The following is a 21,235-nucleotide window of genomic DNA, read 5'->3' on the forward strand; positions in this document are numbered from 1 at the left end:
GTAACCTCACTTCTCGCAATGAGGGAACCGCCAGAAGGCCCTCGGCACTGGATCTCAGTGTCCGGGCTGAACGATGTGGGTGGAGATGTTCCTTCAGGTATACAGGACCGAGGCTGTTTAGAGCTTTAAAGGTTAGCACCAACACTTTGAATTGTGCTCAGAAACATACTGGGAGCCAGTGCAGATCTATCAGAACCGGTGTTATGTGGTCCCGGCGGCCGCTCCCAGATCACCAGTCTAGCCGCTGCATTCTGGATTAATTGCAGTTTCCGGGTCACCTTCAAAGGTAGCCCCACGTAGAGCACGTTGCAGTAGTCCAAGTGGGAGATAACTAGTGCATGCACCACTCTGGCATGCAGATGTGTTCAAACTCTTGTAGAGGAGAGTGTTACATCTGAACCAGGTCACAGTGTTGAGTGTCAGACTATGAACTTCACGACCACACGTCAGAAGTCATGGTCACTGGGTTTAATTCATTGGGTGACATCCCGAAAACTTCAATGTAGTTTTATCGAATTTGTCAAGTTAGAAAACAAATTGTCAATATAGCACTAAAACAAATGCATACTCAACTATTCCAAGCAGTTTTGGAATCTGCCCTAGTAGTTTGTGCCAAACACTGTTTAAATTAAATTGGCTTACGTTGGGAATAAATCAGGCCCTGTGTACACAAAGGACACAAGCTTTTTAATATTTTAAATGTACTCTTGACACATTTTGGTTATAAAGGGGATAACTAAACCAAAACTGTGATCTTCCACCTGTGGAAAAATTGCTGGCTGCCCTCAACACACTTTTCTGCATGAATGGTTAATACCATATGACTGCTTGATTGCAACTTAAAATACTCAGTTATCATGTGGTAATGTCCAGTGGCTTCAATGAAAATTAATTATAGTTGCGCACCTAAGCAGGCACACATTCCTCTCAAGACTCATGATACGATGCCATGTATTGATTCCTGGCCAAGTCATTAATAATCAACAAACTGAAAGAGTTTTTCCAGTGATGCTAGGGAGTTAGTGGTCCTTCTCCAGCAAGTAATGTCGCACTTGTACATGAACGTGTTTTTGTGCATCAGCTTTATACAGTCATACCTCATGTTACGTCTGCTTCATGTTACGTTCTTTCAGGTTACGCCCTGCAGTGACCCGGAAGTACCGGAAAGGGTTACTTCCGGGTTTCGCCGCTCGCGCATGCGCACGAGCGCTAAATCGTGCTTCGCGCATGCACACAAGTGCCAAATCGCACCGCACACCTGCACAGATACGGGGCTTCAGGTTGCGCTCTTTTCATGTTGTGAACGGGCCTCCGGAACGGATCCTGTTTGCAACCAGAGGTACCACTGTTCACAACTTGAACTTTCTGCTTCACAAGATAAGCCACGCCCGTTACACACACAGGAAACTGCTGTTGAGGAAAATACTGAGGCCCTAAAATTCAATAAACAGACTTTTACTCAACCAACTGTTCAGGACATGCTGGCGGACAGCGATGATCAAATTACTTTAATAGCGGCCGAATTTTTAAGAGCTGTCCATGAAGAAAGGATGGGCCATGATAAGGGGACTTAGTGGTTGTTAATGGTAGGTGATGATGTTGCGTTGTATTATTATTTTATATTATATTGTATTATGTTATTTATGTGTGGTGTGTTATGCCTAATAAAGGATTTTGAATTTGAATTTGAATTTGAGGAAAATACTGCAAATGGCTCTGTTGTGCACATGGATCTTGCTGCATACATCTTTTAGAAAAGCCCCAATGTGCTTATGTGTAACCCATTAGATGTGCTTTTGCTGTACCTCGACAAGTAGGAAGAATGAAAGTACACAGTGATCATAGTTCATGATGCTGCACACGATTTATTCCACATGGGCATAACCATGAGAAATCTAGAAGATTAACAGATATAGCAGTATTATTTAATTTCCGTCTCATCCCCAAAGGAACACCCCCCAAAGCAGTTCACAGAAACGTAAGTACAATCAAAACAGTCAACCTGATTTAAATATGCATATTATGTGACTAACGCTATTGTTTATTGTCAGATTGCTTGGGTTTGCTACAGCCAAAGCACATTTTGGATACTAGTCCTGAGCTTCCAGTTTCCAAAGCTCTTATCTTTAGGTCTTGGTCGTGAGCCTGAGGACTGATACATCACTGTTTCTTTTGATTTATAAGCACCTGCTATAATATAGGTGACTTAATAATAAACCACGTTTACTGGTCGCAAGGAAACACGGGTCCGAGCCACAACTCACTCTGGAATAGCTGTGTGATATTTCTTAGGGCTACTCTGGCAAAACCAGCTTCAGAAAAACCAGGCATTGTTTTTCTTCCATTCTAGTTTAACAGCTAGAACAGATGAGCAGAAGCCCACGTGATGTATTTGTTCCCAGGGAGAAGTCTGCATACAGGGATAGTTTGTAGGCAGGATGACTGTTTATTCAGATGAAAGAAAGGCAACATGTACAGAGGTGGAAGGACGCGTTACAAAAAGAAAGCTGCAAAGAAATAAGTACCACTGGCTCTGGGTGTTTTTCTGTCTCTAGCAGTAGCAAAGCTGTACAAATATATTTTAAAAAATAATTGTGCACAAGATAAAGAACAAATTTACACTGTACACGCCTTCATTTTGTATAAACATATCAACACTTTCACTTTGTATGCGCACTGCATTTTTAGCTTATAATATTTAAATACATACAGTATTATGCCTCTCAGTTAAGGTGCAATTTATCAAAATGTATGCTAGATGTGATTTTGTTGGTTTGTTTCAGTTGTCTTTGGCACATATCCTGGCTTATTTACTGAATACAAAAGTGTAAGACCAAGTTTGTCTAATGCTACAGAAATTTTTATTTTTCTTGATAGCAATTAAGTGCATATTTTTCGGTTTAACACAAGCTTATTTACAAAAAAAGAAAAGGTATTCTCTCTTAATTTTAGTCTGTGTTTCAAGTCAGGTAGCCAACAAGGGATGTGTGCTCAAAATAGTTTATACTTTGCAATAATTTTTCATTGCAGGAAAAAGTGCACCATTAAAATACCTGGTATAAGTATTAGATAAAATGTTTAACATTATGGAATGGTTTGATAAAAAAGCCACGCCCATGTAGCCGATATGAAAATATGTCTCCGTTATGCTACGAACACTTGTAAAATGCTAATATTTGTTCTTCACCATTCAAGGGCTGCTTTAAAGTTTGGGTTTTTATTGTCGTGAGGCCTATCATATTGGCCACTGCAAGCTTTCAGATTAAATTATAAAATGAAAGTAAGAAGCAGGAAACTGATACTCAGCTAACCACTAGCAATTACACAGTGGGTATATTCTTGAAAGCATAAAATGTCGACAAGCTATGTCATGAATAGCTATGCGGTTTATTTCTATCTGTTTTCCCTGGAGCTGATAAATACTGGTAGCTCTGAAGTTACTTCTTGCCATTTCCAAAAGAGGACTAATAAATGATGACAGCTAAATTATGAGAGTTTCAAATTACAGCAAAGCTGTTATGATTGACTTAGCATTTGAAGTCCAGATATGCTCTTGCTATAAATTATGGTGTAAAAGAAAACTTGAAAATGAAAGCTCTTTTGTAGTAATTTCCAATTTCCATACTATATAGTTTATTTAAAAAAAATATACACATACTTTTTAAAAGTTCACATGTACTGAAGGACCAGTCTCATCTCTTTTCTCTAACAGTTAATTAGCTACCAGAATGTACATTTGGCACAGTGCTGATTTGCAGAGATATGTCAGAAATGGAATTTCAAATAAGAATTCCTTTTAAAGTTATTTTTAAAAGAAGAGGCTTCCTTTTTTGAAAAACAAAAAGGAATTTCATGTGCAGAGTAGAGGAATGGGAACGCCGCACTATGCTTCAGATATAAACCATATCCTTTGGTTTATTATCCCAACTTATCAGCATGATCGTTGCAAGCAGATACCTAGAATTCTCAAGAGATGGCTCTTTAAAAGAAAATACGTATTTGTGCAACCGGGATCAATCTGCCCACAATGATCAGATGTTTCAAAAACAAAGAGCTGAGGAAAATCTGGAGCCTCTGTTTCAAAGCAACACACTTATCCTTTCGGTTTGCTAAATGATTTCATGCATGGTGATGTTCTTCAGAGTGCCGACACAGGTAAGACCGTGGCCTGTTTCAGTGTAGGGCCTCAGCTGTGTAGGGTTCCCCGACGTTGTGTATTTGTCAGGGAACATCTCTATGCTGAGAATATACCTATCACTGAGGCTCCTGAAGAAATCAACACAACATGTTGGCCATCCCGTTGTGAAATGGCCACGTTCTCAGCTGTGGGCCAAATTTAAATCTCTTTATAGCGTGCACAAGAAAAGGAGCAGAAAAACTGTGCTCTCTGTGTTGTGGCAGATCTGAGAAGGGGAGTTTTGTGAGACAGGATGTGTGTCTTCCTGTTTGCCTGTATGAATATAGGCAAAGAAGAAAAAATACAGCATGTGGGGTCTGAAGTGAGAGGGGCCCAGAATATGGCTCAACATAGGGCCTTCCCATGTCCTTTAATCCAGTGTGGCTCCCTTGTCAGTCAATTTCATTCAGAACTGTGATGTCTGGGTGAATGATATGGTGTCTGATTTATCAATAGCAAAAGCTCCATTCACATAAGATTTCTTGGCCTCTGTTTCCTCACTGTCATCCTTTGTTGCTTTGTCCAGGGCAAAAGGGTTCACTATGTTGACTTCAGCACCAACGTCCATAAGTTCCAGCTCCTTTTGCGAGAGCTTCTCCACAATTCCAGCGCCAAAGGCATCGCCGAGGACATTCACCATTGTTCTGAATCTATCCCTATGGAATAAACATTTTGGGTCAGTCCGGGCAAGTTGACTAGGTCCAATCTATTTTTACAAAGGCAAAAGCTATACTGCTTCTGCAAAGTGTTTCAGTCCACAAGGCTGATATTGTCATGAATGGCACAGAACCAGAACTCAAACAAAATGTGGGAAAGATCACATTCGAAAGCTCAGTTTAAAAAAAAATATGAACTTTAAGCTCTATGGAATGAATTTTAACATTTGTGTTTCAAAAATTCAACGTGAACTTTAAATTCAGAGTGAACTGAGTTTTCAAGTGGACCCCAGCAATTGGAAATTTTTGCTTGTATTTATGCTTTCATGTATAGATGCAAACTGGATCCTGAAACTAAGTCCCCCCCCCTTTTAAAAATCAAATTAAGAGGGCACTTGTTCTGCTAGCAGAAGGACTTGTTTGTCCAATGGAACTTCCAACTTCCTCTGTCTGCATTCCACACACCCCAAAATCTGCTCTGAAGGAAATCCCTCTATGCTCAAGGAATGCATAGGGAAAGGAGAGGGAGGGCAAGTTTCGTTGCACAGCTGAAGGTCCTAGTGTTGAATACTGCCCAGGGTTCTATACAAATTTGATCTCTGCTCTAAGCAAATTCTGTAACTCCACTAGCCTTTTTGGGGACTGCAGACTGGCATGCTTAATGAGTGTCTTGATTTCATATACCCTCTATCAACTAGATAATGCTGCTGTTGCCAACCTGCATCAAAAATGAGATACATGGCAGAGGCAGTGGGAGATTGTGTGCAGTGGCATAGCGGGGTGGGTGGGCACCAGGGCAGGGGCGCAAAATTGCTAGGGGGTGCAAAATTTCAACACCCAGTGCTACCTCCATACAGCTGCGAACTTCTGTCACTGGGCTCCATGTGAACCAGGAAGTGACCTCTCCAGACAAGGGAATGGCTTTTCCTTTCTTATCTCTGTGGCTGCAATCTCCTGGGTCACATGGACACTGTTGCACAGTTGAATGCGCATGTGTACTCTGCCGTTTCCCTCCCTCCCACCCACTCCACGCAGCTCTAGGTGCTAGCAACCCATGCTATGTAACTGATTGTGTGCCACACTTAGACAGAAACAGGGGGCCAATGGGCTTGGCTATGGCTTAGAATCAAGTCTATGCTCTGACTGCTTCTTCAGCATAGCCTGGTTCTGAAGACAACAGACAAAATCGCCTTGAGGCACTTGAGACAGGGGTTACATTGGAACGGTAGTGCACAATTTACTTACTTACAAACACCACATTCTACAACTGGTTAAACAGCCCATTGAACGCTGTAAAACCAATCTCTGAGTAGGCAAAAATGTACTGTTAGTGTTAATTTGCTTCTCCAAGGATTCAGCCCTGGAACATTATTGGGAGTTCCTTTTTTTTTTTAAAGTGCTTTTTTGGGTCCAAAATCATATTAGGCAGTTAGGAGCAAAATTCCCTCTGGCAACCATGGACACACAACCTTGCATATAATCTAAATGACTGCTAATGAGTTACTTCCTGGAAGGACAAAGATCATACATCTGAGGTAATAAGTGAAAGACTGATAATCAATGTGGCACCCTGGGGCCAATCTGCAGAAGTGCTAAGTGGCCTGGCACATAGTCTGGTGCAATGTGCTTCCTGCAAAAAGAATTCGGTGTTATAAAAATAAATGCAACAGATAAGATTGCAAGTGTATGCCAGAAGGCAATTGTCATGGCAATTGATTCATTTACTAGTACACGGTAAGTGTCTGTCGTAGCAAAGAAAAGGTATACAATTGGCTGCCTTGGGGCTTTGAAACCAAATGATTAGCTGGGTTCTTGTTAATATTGTTAACTGAGTGTCAAGGAAATCTTGACTGTGAAATATCGAAACTTGTGCCAACAAAAAGACCAATCATTCAGAAATAAACTGATTAACACAATGAAACAAAATGGGAACATGATTCAACTATAAAGAAATACTTGAAAATATATATTTTACCCGAAACTGACCCATTTGCTATCTCATTTTCTAGTTCGCACTCTAAAGCTCTCACAAATCAAATAGTAGTACAGACATACTCCAAATAAATTCCCGATGTTCCTGAACTGTGTATTTTCATAATGATCAGAAATGAACTCTAAGTTGGCTCAGTAAAGATTTTAATGTGACATATAAATGAATGCTCTGGTCCATGGGGTCACAAAGAGTCGGACTCGACTAAACGACTAAACAACAATAAATGAATGCTACAGGAATTCAGTAGCAAACCGTCAAACTAAGAAAATAATATTGATTTGGGTGGAGAATACCTGTGGGTAGATGCTGTTCTGATTTTAGGATAGTTTGCAGAGGGGTTAACATGCTAGTCTGTTGTCTGGACCTTAAGGACTAACAAAGCTTTCAGGGGCCACTTCAACAGATGTGTTAAATGTATGGATGTATGACATATATGGACATGGACCCCACCCTGCAGCAGACCCAGATGCCAACTCTGTGCCCATATCTACTCCAGCAACCCTATTGCAGAACCTAATTAACTTTTTGTGACCCATCCACAACATCAGGGGGTTATTCGTCTTCTAATCTTTCAATGTGATATATGCCAGCACCTTCCAGCGATGGCCTTTTGCATGCTACATATAACAAAACAGGTCATTCTCCATGCCAAATACTAAATGAATGCATATGTGATGTCAGAAACAGATATATATATATATATATATATATATATATATATATATATATTTGCTTTCGTAGATTTTCACGGGTACAGGAATGCAGGTTTTGGTGTCCTCGGGTGTCTTCCCGTGTAAAAGTTGGGGTGTCTAGGCGACGTCAAAAAAGAAGAAAAAACTTCCTCTCTTTTCCAACACATGAAAGAAACAGGACACGAAATTAATTTTGCAGATTCCAAATTGCTCTTTAACACGGAACATCACCACAAGAGAATAATCATGGAAGCCATCGAGATAGAGAAACACCCTCACAACATGAACAAGCGTGACGACACATCCCGCTTGCCAGACATCTGGAAATTAGCCCTCCCCACAAAAACTGACACCAGATCCAGAGGCACACAGAACGCCAACACCAATCAACCACACCAGACCCAAACCCAGACCCTCTCCACAGATGAATTACTGACACCATCCAGTAGCCAATCCATGGTGGCACCTCCGGATGCTGCACCCCCCTGCAATCCCTACACAGATCTGGCTGACACAAGCCACAAAACCACGGCTCGCCCCTATACACGAAGCCAAGCCAAAGCACAACTAAGTGCAATACAGCCATCTTCTCAGGAAAACTCTTCACAAAGTTCAAGAGGTCAAGACACAAAGACTTTAGCAACTAATCCACACCTAATGACCCACCTAAGTGGTACTCAGGATATCACTCAAGAAATCACTCAAGGTATCTCTCAAGTAATTAAGGAACAAAAGAAGAAAAGGCACACTAGCCTGGGAACTTCCTCTCTGCCCAGAACATTGGAGGCTAGACACCACACCCCCTCTACAGTATTTATAGGAACTCAAACATTGAGATCCCGCTCTGTTCCAGTAACAAGAAGCCGAAAGCACCAGCCTGAAGATGACGAGTGAGACCTCGTCGAAACGTCGCCTAGACACCCCAACTTTTACACGGGAAGACACCCGAGGACACCAAAACCTGCATATATATATATATATATATATATATATATATATATACCCACTGGGGAAACTTCTTATCATCTTGGGACACTTTGTTACTGACCTTATGGTACCCAAACTTGAATAAAAGAACTTCAAACAGAAACTGCAATGGGAAGCTACTGTATTCGCCAAGAGGTTCAAAGCTATTACTTGTGGACCGAATTGGGGCAGTGGGTTTTCAATCATTAGCAGCATATATATGATACAAAAACCACAAGAGTGGCTGAATTCTCTTCCTACTGTCAAGAATGTGTTCATTTTCACATTTATTAGTGATATACCTAGACCAGGAATGGAAAACCTGAAACCAGAGACTGCTGAACTCCAGAGACTGCTGAACTCTGATTCCCATCATCAGCCCCTGTCAAATTAGCCCAGTGATGGCCAAAGTTGGCCCTCCAGCTGATTTTGGACGACAACTCCCATCATCCCTAGCTAACAGGACCAGTGGTCAGGGATGATGGGAATTGTAGTCCCAAAGCAGCTGGAGGGCCAACTTTGGCCATCATTGACATGGCCCAAGATCAGGGATGGTGGAAGTTGTGGATCCACCACAGGTTCCTCACCCTTTCTGTACGTTTTCAAATTTGTTCAACGGTGGTGCTGTGGGTTAAAGCCTCAGTGCCTAGGACTTGCCGATTGAAAAGTCGGCGGTTCGAATCCCTGCGGCGGGGTGCGCTCCCGCTGCTCGGTCCCAGCGCCTGCCAACCTAGCAGTTCGAAAGCACCTCCGGGTGCAAGTAGATAAATAGGGACCGCTTACCAGCGGGAAGGTAAACGGCGTTTCCGTGTGCAGCTCTGGCTCGCCAGAGCAGCGATGTCATGCTGGCCACGTGACCCGGAAGTGTCTCCGGACAGCGCTGGCCCCTGGCCTCTTGAGTGAGATGGGCGCACAACCCCAGAGTCTGTCAAGACTGGCCCGTACGGGCAGGGGTACCTTTACCTTTACCTTTAAACCACACACTGGGTGGACGGATGAGTAATCCCCCCCAGCAGGGCTGCGATCTGTATGTCACATGTTTTGATACAAATAATAAGATGTACAGCAGATCTGCTCTCAAGTTAATGGTCTAGCACATACTACGCTGTCAGGTTACCCTATGTTTTATTATGGATACAGTGGTACCTCAGGTTACAGACGCTTCATGTTACAGACTCCGCTAACCCAGAAATAGTACCTCGTATTAAGAACTTTGCTTCAGGATGAGAACAGAAATTGCGCGGTGACGGCGCAGCGGCAGTAGGAGGCCCCATTAGCTAAAGTGGTGCTTCCGGTTAAGAACAGTTTCAGGTTAAGAACAGACCTCCAGAACGAATTAAGTTCTAAACCCACTGTACCTGCATTACTGAGGACACAGGATCGAGAGACATTCATGGTTAGACACTTACAGAAGCCAGTCCACTGCTATTATGAGGGTAACATCTTCAGCAGGCAGTCCGACGGCACTCAGGACAATCACCATGGTAACTAGTCCAGCCTGGGGCACACCTGCAGCTCCGATGCTGGCTGCTGTTGCTGTGACACTACATCCCAAACAAAGAAAAGGCCATCAGATATGTTTCTGCTTCATTCAGTCTTGTGCAGTTATGGAAACACTTATTGAAGTTTTTAAACCAGAGTTGTTATTAAAAAAAATATTCCCTACCGTTCTAAAAAAGTTGACTTTATGGGAAGCTCCAACTGCTGGATGATTGTAAATTGAAGAAATAATCTAAAGGGATTTCTAAGGGATATACCAGGTGGGTGTTTTTTAAAAAATTGATCTGTGTCTTTTCTTGCATCATAGAACACTGCAGCCATTTTAGGTTTTAGTAGCAGTGGTGTCAAGAGGGAAGATACAGTGGTGCCTCGCAAGACGAAATAAATCCGTTCCGCGAGTCTCTTCGTCTTGCGGTTTTTTCGTCTTGCGAAGCACGACTATTAGTGGCTTAGCGGCTATTAGCGGCTTAGCGGCTATTAACTGCTTAGCGGCTTTAAGAAAAAGGAAACAAACTCGCAAGAACTCGCAAGCCCATAGGGAAATTCGTCTTGCGGAACGACTCAAAAACCGGAAAACCCTTTCGTCTTGCGTGTTTTTCGTCTTGCGAGGCATTCGTCTTGCGAGGTACCACTGTATTTTAGCTGTCTTGGAGGAGGTGGGACAACATTCACAACAAGGTCTGCTGTTTGATATATTAAGATTAAATGGTTTTAAAACCGTGCATTTTATACTGCTATGAGGTGGGGTTTTTTGGGGTGTGTGTGTGTGCTCTAAATCTCCTCTAAATTCTTGGTTCTAAAAGTTAGAATTAATCCATGCTTGGAGGGCTAAACTGAAAATCACAACGAAGTCAGCAGTTACATTGCTTGGGAAAGAAGAACTGAAAAGCATGCAAGAGTACAATTCTTACCTAATGGTCACTATTTGGCCAATATCTAGTTCTAAGTCATTAAGTTGTGAAATAAAAACAGCAGCCACTGCTTCATAAAGGGCGGTACCATCCATGTTGATTGTAGCGCCTACCGGTAAAACAAATCGGGTAATTCTCTTGTCAACATGGTTTTTTTCTTCTGCACAGCGAAAGGTGACAGGTAAAGTGGCTGAACTGCATCACACACATTTGGGGAGGGGAGAAAATACAGAAAAGACTTTAAGAAGCATAGTAGTAAAATGCCAATGTGCATGGCTATTAACCTGGCATGAGAACAACTTATGGGGCTACTGGAAATTAAGATGTAGACTTTAACAGAGGGCAGCTTTAATCATTTCTAAATTCATTTCTATTAATTCCAAGAGGATTCGATATGAAGAGAAGATTTTTTTCTTCTTCAAAATTATCCTTACCTTGAGGAAATCATGAGTGCTGTCAAAAGTGCTTGAGCCATCCCCATGGCAAATTTATACGGGTTTTTCCGGACTATTATTAAGTACATAAGCGGCAGAATCACAATACTATGAATTGCAAGCCTGGGGGGAAAAAAGGGGGAGGGGAAATCACAGAATCACAGAACTGTAAAGTTGGAAGGATCCCACCTAGTCCAGCCCACTTGCAATGCAGAAATCGCAGCTCCATTTTTGAAATTTAGTTCTGTTTTTAAAACTGTTCAAATTAATATGAAAGCCACTTCCGCCTTAAGGAGGAGGTGGGGTTGCGGGCTCTCACGGCCCCTCCACTTGCACAGCGGGAGGAGAGTCCCACTGAGTTATCGTCCTTCATTGTGGCCCATCAATCTTTTCTGTCCATATTGGCAATAGATCTCTAGATGTTCAGGCAACAGGTGACTCTCTCTTTCCACACACACCCAGAGGTGCATGCAAAACGGCGCCCACTATGGCCCTGATCCCAAGGTGCTGCTTCCTAACATGCATGCATACTTCCTCCTGATACCCCCCTTTTTTACCTTTCAGATATTACCTGACAATAAAGCATTAGGGAAGTGCTGTCAACAGGTTCCAAAACCTACCAGAAGCATAGCAAGCTAGCCTAGCTATTGCAGTTTTTGACTTGGAAAATTGCCCCAACAATATCTCATATATGTGACACACTTGTATACTTTGTTTGATATTGTTATATATTTGATGTATGATCTACTCATATGCATCAAGGTGCGACATATTGGGAAATTGTGTACACTTGAAAACGCTGGCAGCATTAAGGTAAATTCAACAGTGTAAATAAGTTTTGATGGGTGTAATAATGGAATACTGAATGGTTTAGTTCAGGGGTCAGCAAACTTTTTCAGCAGGGGGCCAGTTTGCTGTCCCTCAGACCTTGTGGGGGGCCAGACTATATTTTTTGGGGGAGGAATGATGAATTCCTATGCCCCACAAATAACCCAGAGATGCATTTTAAATAAAAGCACACATTCTACTCATGTAAAAACATGCTGACTCTGGGACCATCCACGGGCCAGATTTAGAGGGCAATTGGGCCGGATCCGGCCCCCGGGCCTTAGTTTGCCTATCCATGGTTTAATTTATGTAAAATATGCAGGGATTTATGTTATGCAAAATGAACCCAAGGAAAGAGAAAATGGAAGTCACTGATATTTTAAGGTTGTTTAAATGAATATTCAAAAATGTAAAACAGAAAATTTTATAAAAATTATGGGGGGAGGGGAGAATTCAAATCTCACACTGGCCACCATACTCCTTAGGTGACCACATAAATGAGTTCCATTTATATGCACATAACTCAGCTTGGAACCCTATGCCTCCCCTCCCCCGCCTCATGTGCCCCCCCCCATTATATTGCCTGGGAGCTGACAATTGAAATAAAAATAGTGCATTTCTAATTCAATGTCGTTCTGAAGCACAGTGAAATTAGAATGTCTATAAAACGAATGTCCTCTCATACCCAGTTACATAAGAAACCGATCTATTGTATATAAATTAAAAATGAAAAGTAAATAAATACATTTTTATTAGGGTTCAAGGAATAACATACCCACTTAGAACAGTAGCCATGTAAAGACCCAGTTTGCGAAAAATCTCCCAGTCTTCAACTTCTATTATCTTTCCAGCAATCAAAAAAATAATACCCAACGGCATATACCTGGAATGCACAAAACGTCATAAAAAGTATTCTATGATCACTGTTATTTCATTGAGCTTGCTATAAAAACACGCTAAACAACAAATTTGTTCAACTTTTTTTTCATGCATTTGACAATGAACAGAAAGCAAGTGGCTGAAATTATTTGCTTCTCAAGTTGTATTTATGAACCATTACATAGTTTTCAGTGTTGTAAAAAAAGACATTAGCATGACTGGTACATTTTATGAACACCTTCATAATTTGAGCTTCTATGCAAAACATGAAGACATAGAAACATAGAGTTGGAAGGGACCCAAAGGTCATCTAGTCCAACCCTCTGCATTGCAGGAATCTCAGCTAAATTATCCACGAGTCAATCAACACTGGACAGCTAAGAAAGGCAGTACTGCATTGTGTAGTTGGAATACCTTTGCAAAACAAAATAAAAGCCCCTTTATAGAAGTGTTCTTTCTTTCTTTCTTTCTTTCTTTCTTTCTTTCTTTCTTTCTTTCTTTCTTTCAGAAATTTAATTCTAGACTGCTTCTAGATGCACTCCTAAGGGAGTGCATTTTCTCAACTGTACTCCATTGCTTTTTTGAAAAATAATAATTTTTAATTTTGCAAATTGCAATAGAATGCAGAACAAAAATAACAGAAGAAACAGTTACAGGTTTCACATGTGTCGTTGTTACAGTATAGGATTGGAAAGAAGTGGTAAACACTGAAATCAGGTAAGCAATAAGTAAAGCAGCTATTTACTATTATAGCCCATCCAAAAACCATCATTGGTAAGGTTACCATGATAAGGTTACCAGATTTATTTCAATAAATCCGGGGACATGTGTCAACTTCAATGGATTTTGTATGGGGACTGATTTGTAAATCTGGGGACTGTCCCCGGGAAACAGGGGCGTCTGGTAACCTTAGAAGCTCTGAAGAGCTATATTTTTGAAAGTTAGGAGCAGAAACCATGCTGTGTCATAGTTTTGGCAACAAGGGTTCAATTATATGAATACCAAAAATGCCGTCCCCAACAGTCAGCGATACCGTAACTTTGATAGCTGAATAAATAGTCTCTTTTGGGGGAGGGGGAAGAGGAAAAGCAAGAGAGGTGGGGAGGGAGAAAGAGCTTTCACAGCCAAATGCATAATATTTTAAAACTCAAGGAATAAACCTGTTAATCACGTCGAGTTTCTGAAAGAAATTTTACGTAAATTACTTTTTTATTATCATCCTGAATTCAGTAACAAAACTTACGGGCAAGATATCATTCTACTTACCACATTATTATCTGAACTATATACATTGTGGCATCGTTCAGTGCATTGAAGAAGTCCATCAGCACCTTCCCCTTTTCTCCCATTTTCCCAATAACAATTCCGAAGACAAGGCAAAAGACTATCAGGCCAAGAACGTTAATACCATCGGAATACAAACCCACTATTTTGTATTCCTTGGTTATATTCTGCAGATTGAGAGTGAAGGAGAAAAGTTACCAATCAGCAACAATGCCAAGAGGCTGGTATTGATGAACTGGGAGAATAAAGATACAATTCCCTTTAATAAATGGATCGACAATATGATAACACTTGCAATTGATGGACACCTTACAGATGTAGACTTTGGTTGGATGAATATGACAATACAGTTGTACCTTGGAAGTCGAACAGCCTAGTTCTTGAACGTTTTGGCTCTGAACATCGCAAACCTGGAAGTGACTGTTCTGATTTATGAACTATTTTTGGAAGCCAAACGTCCGACAGGGCTTCCAATTGGCTGCAGGAGCTTCCTGCAACCAATCAGAAGCTGCGCTTTGGTTTTCGAACATTTTGGAAGTCGAACGGACTTCCGGAACGGATTCTATTCGACTTGCAAGGCACGGCTGTATTTGGAATCAGTCTAGACAAAATGTAGTGAGCTATTAATATTCCCATATGTATTAGGATAATAATATCAGATTTATATAAGAATGTATGGGTTCGGGTATTTTTCATATATATTCATATATTGTGGGTTTCCCCCCTACATATTTTTGGCCTTTTTATTTCTCTTTTTCTTTGCATCGCTTTATTTCTTTAAACTGAAATCTTTTCAATAAAATATTAATACCAACAACGCATTTTGTTTATGTGAAACTTAAGCAGTTTCCTCGTTCTGGAAACTCTAGAAACCTAAGCCTGTTTGGTATTATTGGTTAGTAAAGGTAAAGGGACTCTGACCACCAGAGTCATGGCTGACTCTGGGGTTGTGGTGCTCATCTCGCTTTATTGGCTAAGGGAGCTGGGATACTGCTCTGGGTCATGTGGCCAGCATGACTAAGCCGCTTCTGGCGAACCAGAGCAGCACACAGAAATGCCATTTACCTTCCTTCCGGAGTGGTGCCTATTTATCTACTTGCACTTTGACATGCTTTTGAACTGCTAGGTTGGCAGGAGCAGGGACCGAACAATGGGAGCTCACCCCGTCGCGGGGATTCGAACTGCCGACCTTCTGATCTGCAAGTCCTAGGCTCTGTGGCTTAACCCACAGCGCCACCTGCGTCCCATTTATTGATTACTTTGCTACTTTCCCCCTTGGGTTATAGCAGGCATAGGCAACCTTCGGCCCTCCGGATGTTTTGGACTACAATTCCCATCATCCCTGACCACTGGGATTCAACCACAAGCTTGGGTCTTTTAACATTGTGGTCCAGTAGGTCCTTTTCAATTCCTGTTATTAATTATCACATTTACAAGCAGAATTTCACTACCCTCACCCGTTCTTCATAATTTCAATAGTTGAAGTAATACAATAACCAGTAGTAATCATACCTTTGAAATCTCTGTTGGCAGTACAGTCGAGAGTGGGTCTGGTGTAGGAATAGTAGCATTTTTGTCTACTTCCGTTGTGATCGTTATTTCTACACGCTTGGTCTTATACTGAAAGTTAAGAAAACATACATTACATTCTTAGGATATCATGGATTGACAAGGAAACTATTTTTTAAACTTCTTTTCAGGGTAGAAGGTGTTTAGTGAGGCCTAGAATGCTGATACATACGATTTATGGTTTCAACATGTCAACAACGGCTGACATGCAGATGCATTTTAATTTGTACATAGATAGAAATACCTAATATGATATTAGGAAATCATCATGAAGGGTTATGTTAGAACAAGAGCCAACGTTGTATGGAATAAATGATTTGGTTTTCTTTATACCTACTGTATGGAAGTTAGCAAAAGGACAACGAAAATGGATTTTACGCTCTCTAATGGTAGCCAAGAGGCTGATATTGATGAACTGGAAGAATAAAGATATGATCTCCTTTAACCAGTGGATTGATAATACGATAACACTTGCAACCGGCGAACGAACTGCTTATAAACATAGACTCTGCTTGGATAAATACGGCAATATTTGGAATGAATTTATACAAAATGCAGCAGACTATTAATATTTCTATTAGTATTAGGATAACAATATCAAATTTATAAAAGCATGTATGGGTTAGGGTATTTTTTGTATATCTGCATATAGTTTTTCTGCCTTTACACAGTTCTGTGTTTTGTTCTTTTTCCTTTCTCCTACTTTTTATATCTACTGCATTATATCTGATTTTTTCCCAATAAAATATAATAATAATAATAATAATAATAATAATAATAATAATAATTTTGTTTGATGAAGTATTTGTTTAATGCAGGGTTTCCGAACTTGGGTCTCCACCTCTTTTTTTTGGACTACAGTTCCCATCATCCCTGACCACTGGTCCTGCCAGCTAGGGAAGATGGGAGTTGTAGTCCTAAAACAGCTGGACGCCAAAGTTTGGGAAACTCTGGTTTCATGTTTCCCTTTTGGGGTTCATTGTATTTCACAAGGCTAGCTGCCTGTGTGAAACAGAGCACAGGCAACTCCCCATTTACACAGGGGTTGTGTTCTGAGGCACCGCACGCCAAAAAACCAGCAGTGGTTGCGAGCATGCTGACTGCGAGCAAATGGGGAGTTGCCTGTGTAAATAACGATGAAGGAGCACTGGTTGGCAGGGTGGTGTTGCTCACCTGGCTCCCCGACCCTGAGTATCCCTGCTGCTTACCAAGAGAGAGAGGCAGAAGGGCAAGGTGCAGGAAGCTCGGCAAAGCCAATCTGATGCTCCTGTGCTGAGCTCCTCGCTCGTTGCTCCTCCCCATCCACCTCAATGCTTGCTGTTGGGAGGCCCTGCCTGCCCTGCCCTGCCAACTGCTGTTGTGTAAGACGACAAGTGTGAGACTGTTCCAGAAAACTTTGCCAAGGGAATTAAGAGTGTTGGGAGAGGGGCAGTTAATAGAACACAACATCCTCTCCGAACAGCCACACCTGAGCCAGGGTCATGTCCTTGTGTTGGTTTATTTCTACATTCCTTATTCCTTCTACCTAACGTTTCTCCTCAGAACCTAGAACTGCAAGCAATCAGAGAACCATAAAATTCCCTCTGATTCCTCGCTTTCTTTTTGTGAGCTGGAAAGATGACGCCTTGCGGGCCAATCCCAGTGCTGAGGAAGTTGCAGCCACGAAATATTTCTGCACCACTAGAAAAAGGGAACCACTTGATCTATGAAGGGCTTTGGTTTTGTATCTTAATGTCGCCCTGGAATGCATGCTTTATATGTTGCTTTGGTCCTGAAAATTGTTGCCTAAAGCGCTAGTAATTGGAAAGGAAAGTGAATTTTTGGAGACCCTAATTTTTCCTTGATGTTTTCATTAGGGTTGTGTTTTTTTGCACCCAAAATATCACAGTATCCTACAGTATAAGCACCACAATGTTGTTTTATGGAGGTGGAGAAATAAATGCAGAGTAAGGTAAAGGTAAAGGTAAAGAGACCCCTGACAATTAGGTCCAGTTGTGGCTGACTCTGGGGTTGCGGCGCTCATCTCGCTTTACTGGCTGAGGGAGCTGGTGTACAGCTTCCGGGTCGTGTGGCCAGCATGACTAAGCCACTTCTGGCGAACCAGAGCAGCGCACGGAAACGCCGTTTACCTTCCCGCCAGAGCGGTACCTATTTATCTACTGGCACTTTGAGGTGCTTTCAAACTGCTAGGTTGGCAGGAGCTGGGACAGAGCAACAGGAGCTCACTCTGTCGCGGGGATTCGAACTGCTGACCTTCTCATCGGCAAGTCCTAGGCTCTGTGGTTTAACCCACTGTGCCACCCAGAGAAGGGGTTAGTAAATACCAGAATAGGGGTTAGTAAATACCAAGATTGAACTTACCTGTTGGAAACAGGCCTGCACAAGGTTTTCTGGGAACATATTCCTGCAGAAGGATTTTAAAATGCTTTAATGATATTGCAATGTAACAATACAAAGTATATTCAAGAAGCAATAGGGAATGCTGGTGATAATGTTTCTCTTTCTCTCTCTCTCCACATATCCCAGGATATATTATATCAAGGCTCAAAGTTCTAGGAAGATCTGTTCAAGGTGAAACACTTATGTAAGGCCTTAAAGAGTCAACGTTTTAACAAATGGGTTCACAGCAGACTGGGATCTTTCTTTCATGCTATATTTGTCATTCAGTTGGGATGCAGTGGATAGGATACAGATATACAACCTTACTGGATTGACAGAGTAGGATAAAAATGTCCCACCCAGACTTTGTAACACTTTCCTCCTTGTTATGTTTCGTGATTATATCATTTTGTTTTGTCAGACAAATGGTTCCAAATACTGCATTGGGCAGGGGACACCTACTAGCTGAGCAAAGAAAAAAAAAGCTAATATGAATTGCATACGCTACCCTCTGTGCTTTATCAAGAAAAGGAACTGCATCATTATGAACAAGTCCTTTATATTGGTCAGAATCCAGCATTGCAGGAACAGATTTCCACTTGGGCATCTGGACTTCAACATCTCTGCTTCTCCCCACAAAATATGCTCCAGAGAAACCACAACACCTGGGGCAGGTGACTGAAAGCACGCAGAGGGCTCCGCGGGAAGAAGAGGAATGTGAAGTCTCGTTGTAAAAGCAGAGGTTTATTCTGCTTGCTCAAGGTCTGCAGACAGCACTGAATACAATCTATTGCTTAAAAGTTCTACACTACAGTGAAAGCACGGGTTACGAATGTGATCCATGCAGGAGGCACGTTCGCAACCCGCAGCGCCGGGTCTGCGCACACGCAGGTCGCGATTTGGCGCTTCTGGACATGTGCAAAGCGCAATTTAGTGCTTCTGCACATGAGCGAGTGCCAAAACCTGGAAGTAACCCATTCTGGTACTTCCAGGTTCGGCGCGGTGCGCAACCCCAAAAACATACAACCTGAAGCGGTTGTAACCCGAGGTATGACTGTACAAGCTTTTCCATCTCTCAGATACATATGGTTTGATAGCTTAAAGCTTGAGACAGTGGCATTTATGGTGCAATCGATTTAGCAAGAGAACAGAATTTGAAAGCTCACCTAACCAAGTCTAACATAGCATCCACTGTGGAGACCTCAGGTGTACTTCCCATTCTGTCAATCTCCGCAGCATTCTGGGACACTCCTGGTTTGATAGCCACAACCAACACAACCCCTGTAATGGAGAAAAATAACATTCTGAACAGATGGAAATCTTGCACACAACATTTTTTTAAAAAAGAAAACAAGGTGTACAATGGCTGTTTCCAGAGCACAGCAAATGACAGGCCAGGATTATGTCAGCTGTAGAATCAGTGATTTTTCCTTTCAACTTTGGTGGAAAACTGAGTTCACTGTTACAGGATACAAAGTCGCCACAAGATCGTGTTAAGGAATGCAGTTTAATGGGTTAATTCCTCTAGTGAGGAAACAGCTGACTCATTTCTGAGCTTCTGTGCCACACACAGCAGAGAGTAAGCTTTATAGAAGGTGAAAGGATAAACACACAACCCACCAAGCCTATTGATGAACCAAGGCAGCACATGGACACAGGGGCCAAAGTTGCACATTCACAATAAGCGAAATGATGGTTTATGTGAATGTGCTGGATCCTAAGGAGGAGATTGCAGCTGCTTTGCTCCTGCCTGGTCCATGTTTGCTCAGTAATAATAATAATAATAATAATAATAATAATAATAATAATATATTTATACCCTGCCCATCTGGCTGGGTTTCCCTAGCCAATTCTGGACAGCTTCCAGCAAAATATTAAAATACAAGAATTCATCAAATATTAAAAGCTTCCCTAAATAGTACAGGTAACGGTACAGGTACAAGTAATCCCATGGTTAAGCATTATAATTGTTGTTAAGACAATCCTGTATGCCTATGAAATCACATATCGGGAATGTGGCATGAAGGAAAACATCCTACTCCATGAGAATGACTCTAGATGTAACCGTTTATCCTTCTAAAAAATCTGGGTGAGGTGAAAAATGACTGTTTACTTCTGATGTGCATTTAAAATAAACACAAAACATCATTGTACAATGCAAATAAATTTAAGGATTATAAAGATTCTAGGATTACCTAGGATTACGGCTAAAGCTGTAGTGAAGAAGTAGTAAACAACTGCCCGCAAGCCAATCTTTCCAGAAATGCCGGAGTCCAAAGCAGCAACACCTGGGGATATTTGGAAAATAAGGAGATTCTAGTTCATAAACATTGGTAAATAAATGCAGTTCATGTCTAGATCAGATCAGAAGAATCTTTATTTGCATCAGTCACTAGCCATAGCAACAAAATAAAATAAAATAAAATGTGCTGAAGACAAAGGTGAAAACTTAACTATACAAAATACATTTTGGAGGTTTACATCAATAGTAAAATAATGGATCTCATTCTAATTGCCCCTGCTAGAAACCTTGCAGTTTTTTGCTGCCACCTGATCATCTTGATCTGCTAGAAGAAAGGGCACAGTAGCAAGGGTTGAGTGACCTGGCATGGACAACATCACTCCTCAAATCTTTTTATAAGGAGTGCAAGCCAGAAGCACATGAGCCACCGACTCAATACTGCCATCTCCACACGGCCAGTTCATGTCTACATTTCTGATATTTGCTTTACCTATTCTCCTTGCATTGTGGGTAACTTCCAATTAAGCTTTTTCACTTGCAGAAAAAGCTTTTGATACACACGAAGGGGTAGTTCAGTGGCAAAACAATCATTTCACATGCGGAGGGTCCCAATCCCGGGCATCTCAAGGTACGACTGGGAATGTGCCCTGCCTGAAACCCTGGGGAGATGCTGACCGCCAATGGAGACAATAGTGAGCTAAATGCACTAATGATGGTTTGATTTG

At 41.6% G+C, this 21,235-nt stretch overlaps 1 protein-coding gene across 2 annotated transcripts in view; it reads right to left on the bottom strand.

Moving 5' to 3' along the window:
* Positions 1 to 1,839: 1,839 nt before the first annotated feature.
* SLC1A1 (solute carrier family 1 member 1) overlaps positions 1,840 to 21,235 on the bottom strand; it is a 39,313-nt gene continuing 19,917 nt past the window's right edge. For both annotated transcript variants that reach the window (XM_083719224.1, XM_083719225.1), the window contains exons 3-12: positions 20,464 to 20,556; positions 19,435 to 19,549; positions 18,251 to 18,293; positions 15,833 to 15,940; positions 14,303 to 14,487; positions 12,933 to 13,040; positions 11,330 to 11,452; positions 10,896 to 11,090; positions 9,894 to 10,028; positions 1,840 to 4,833 (exon numbers count right to left, since the gene is read on the bottom strand). In XM_083719224.1, the coding sequence (XP_083575350.1) occupies positions 4,584 to 4,833; positions 9,894 to 10,028; positions 10,896 to 11,090; positions 11,330 to 11,452; positions 12,933 to 13,040; positions 14,303 to 14,487; positions 15,833 to 15,940; positions 18,251 to 18,293; positions 19,435 to 19,549; positions 20,464 to 20,556 (1,355 nt within the window). In that variant the 3' untranslated portion in view covers positions 1,840 to 4,583. The remainder of the gene's footprint in view (positions 4,834 to 9,893; positions 10,029 to 10,895; positions 11,091 to 11,329; positions 11,453 to 12,932; positions 13,041 to 14,302; positions 14,488 to 15,832; positions 15,941 to 18,250; positions 18,294 to 19,434; positions 19,550 to 20,463; positions 20,557 to 21,235) is intronic.

The sequence above is a fragment of the Podarcis gaigeae genome (genome assembly GCF_964106915.1).
Source record: "Podarcis gaigeae genome assembly, chromosome: 17".
Taxonomy (NCBI): domain Eukaryota; kingdom Metazoa; phylum Chordata; class Lepidosauria; order Squamata; family Lacertidae; genus Podarcis; species Podarcis gaigeae.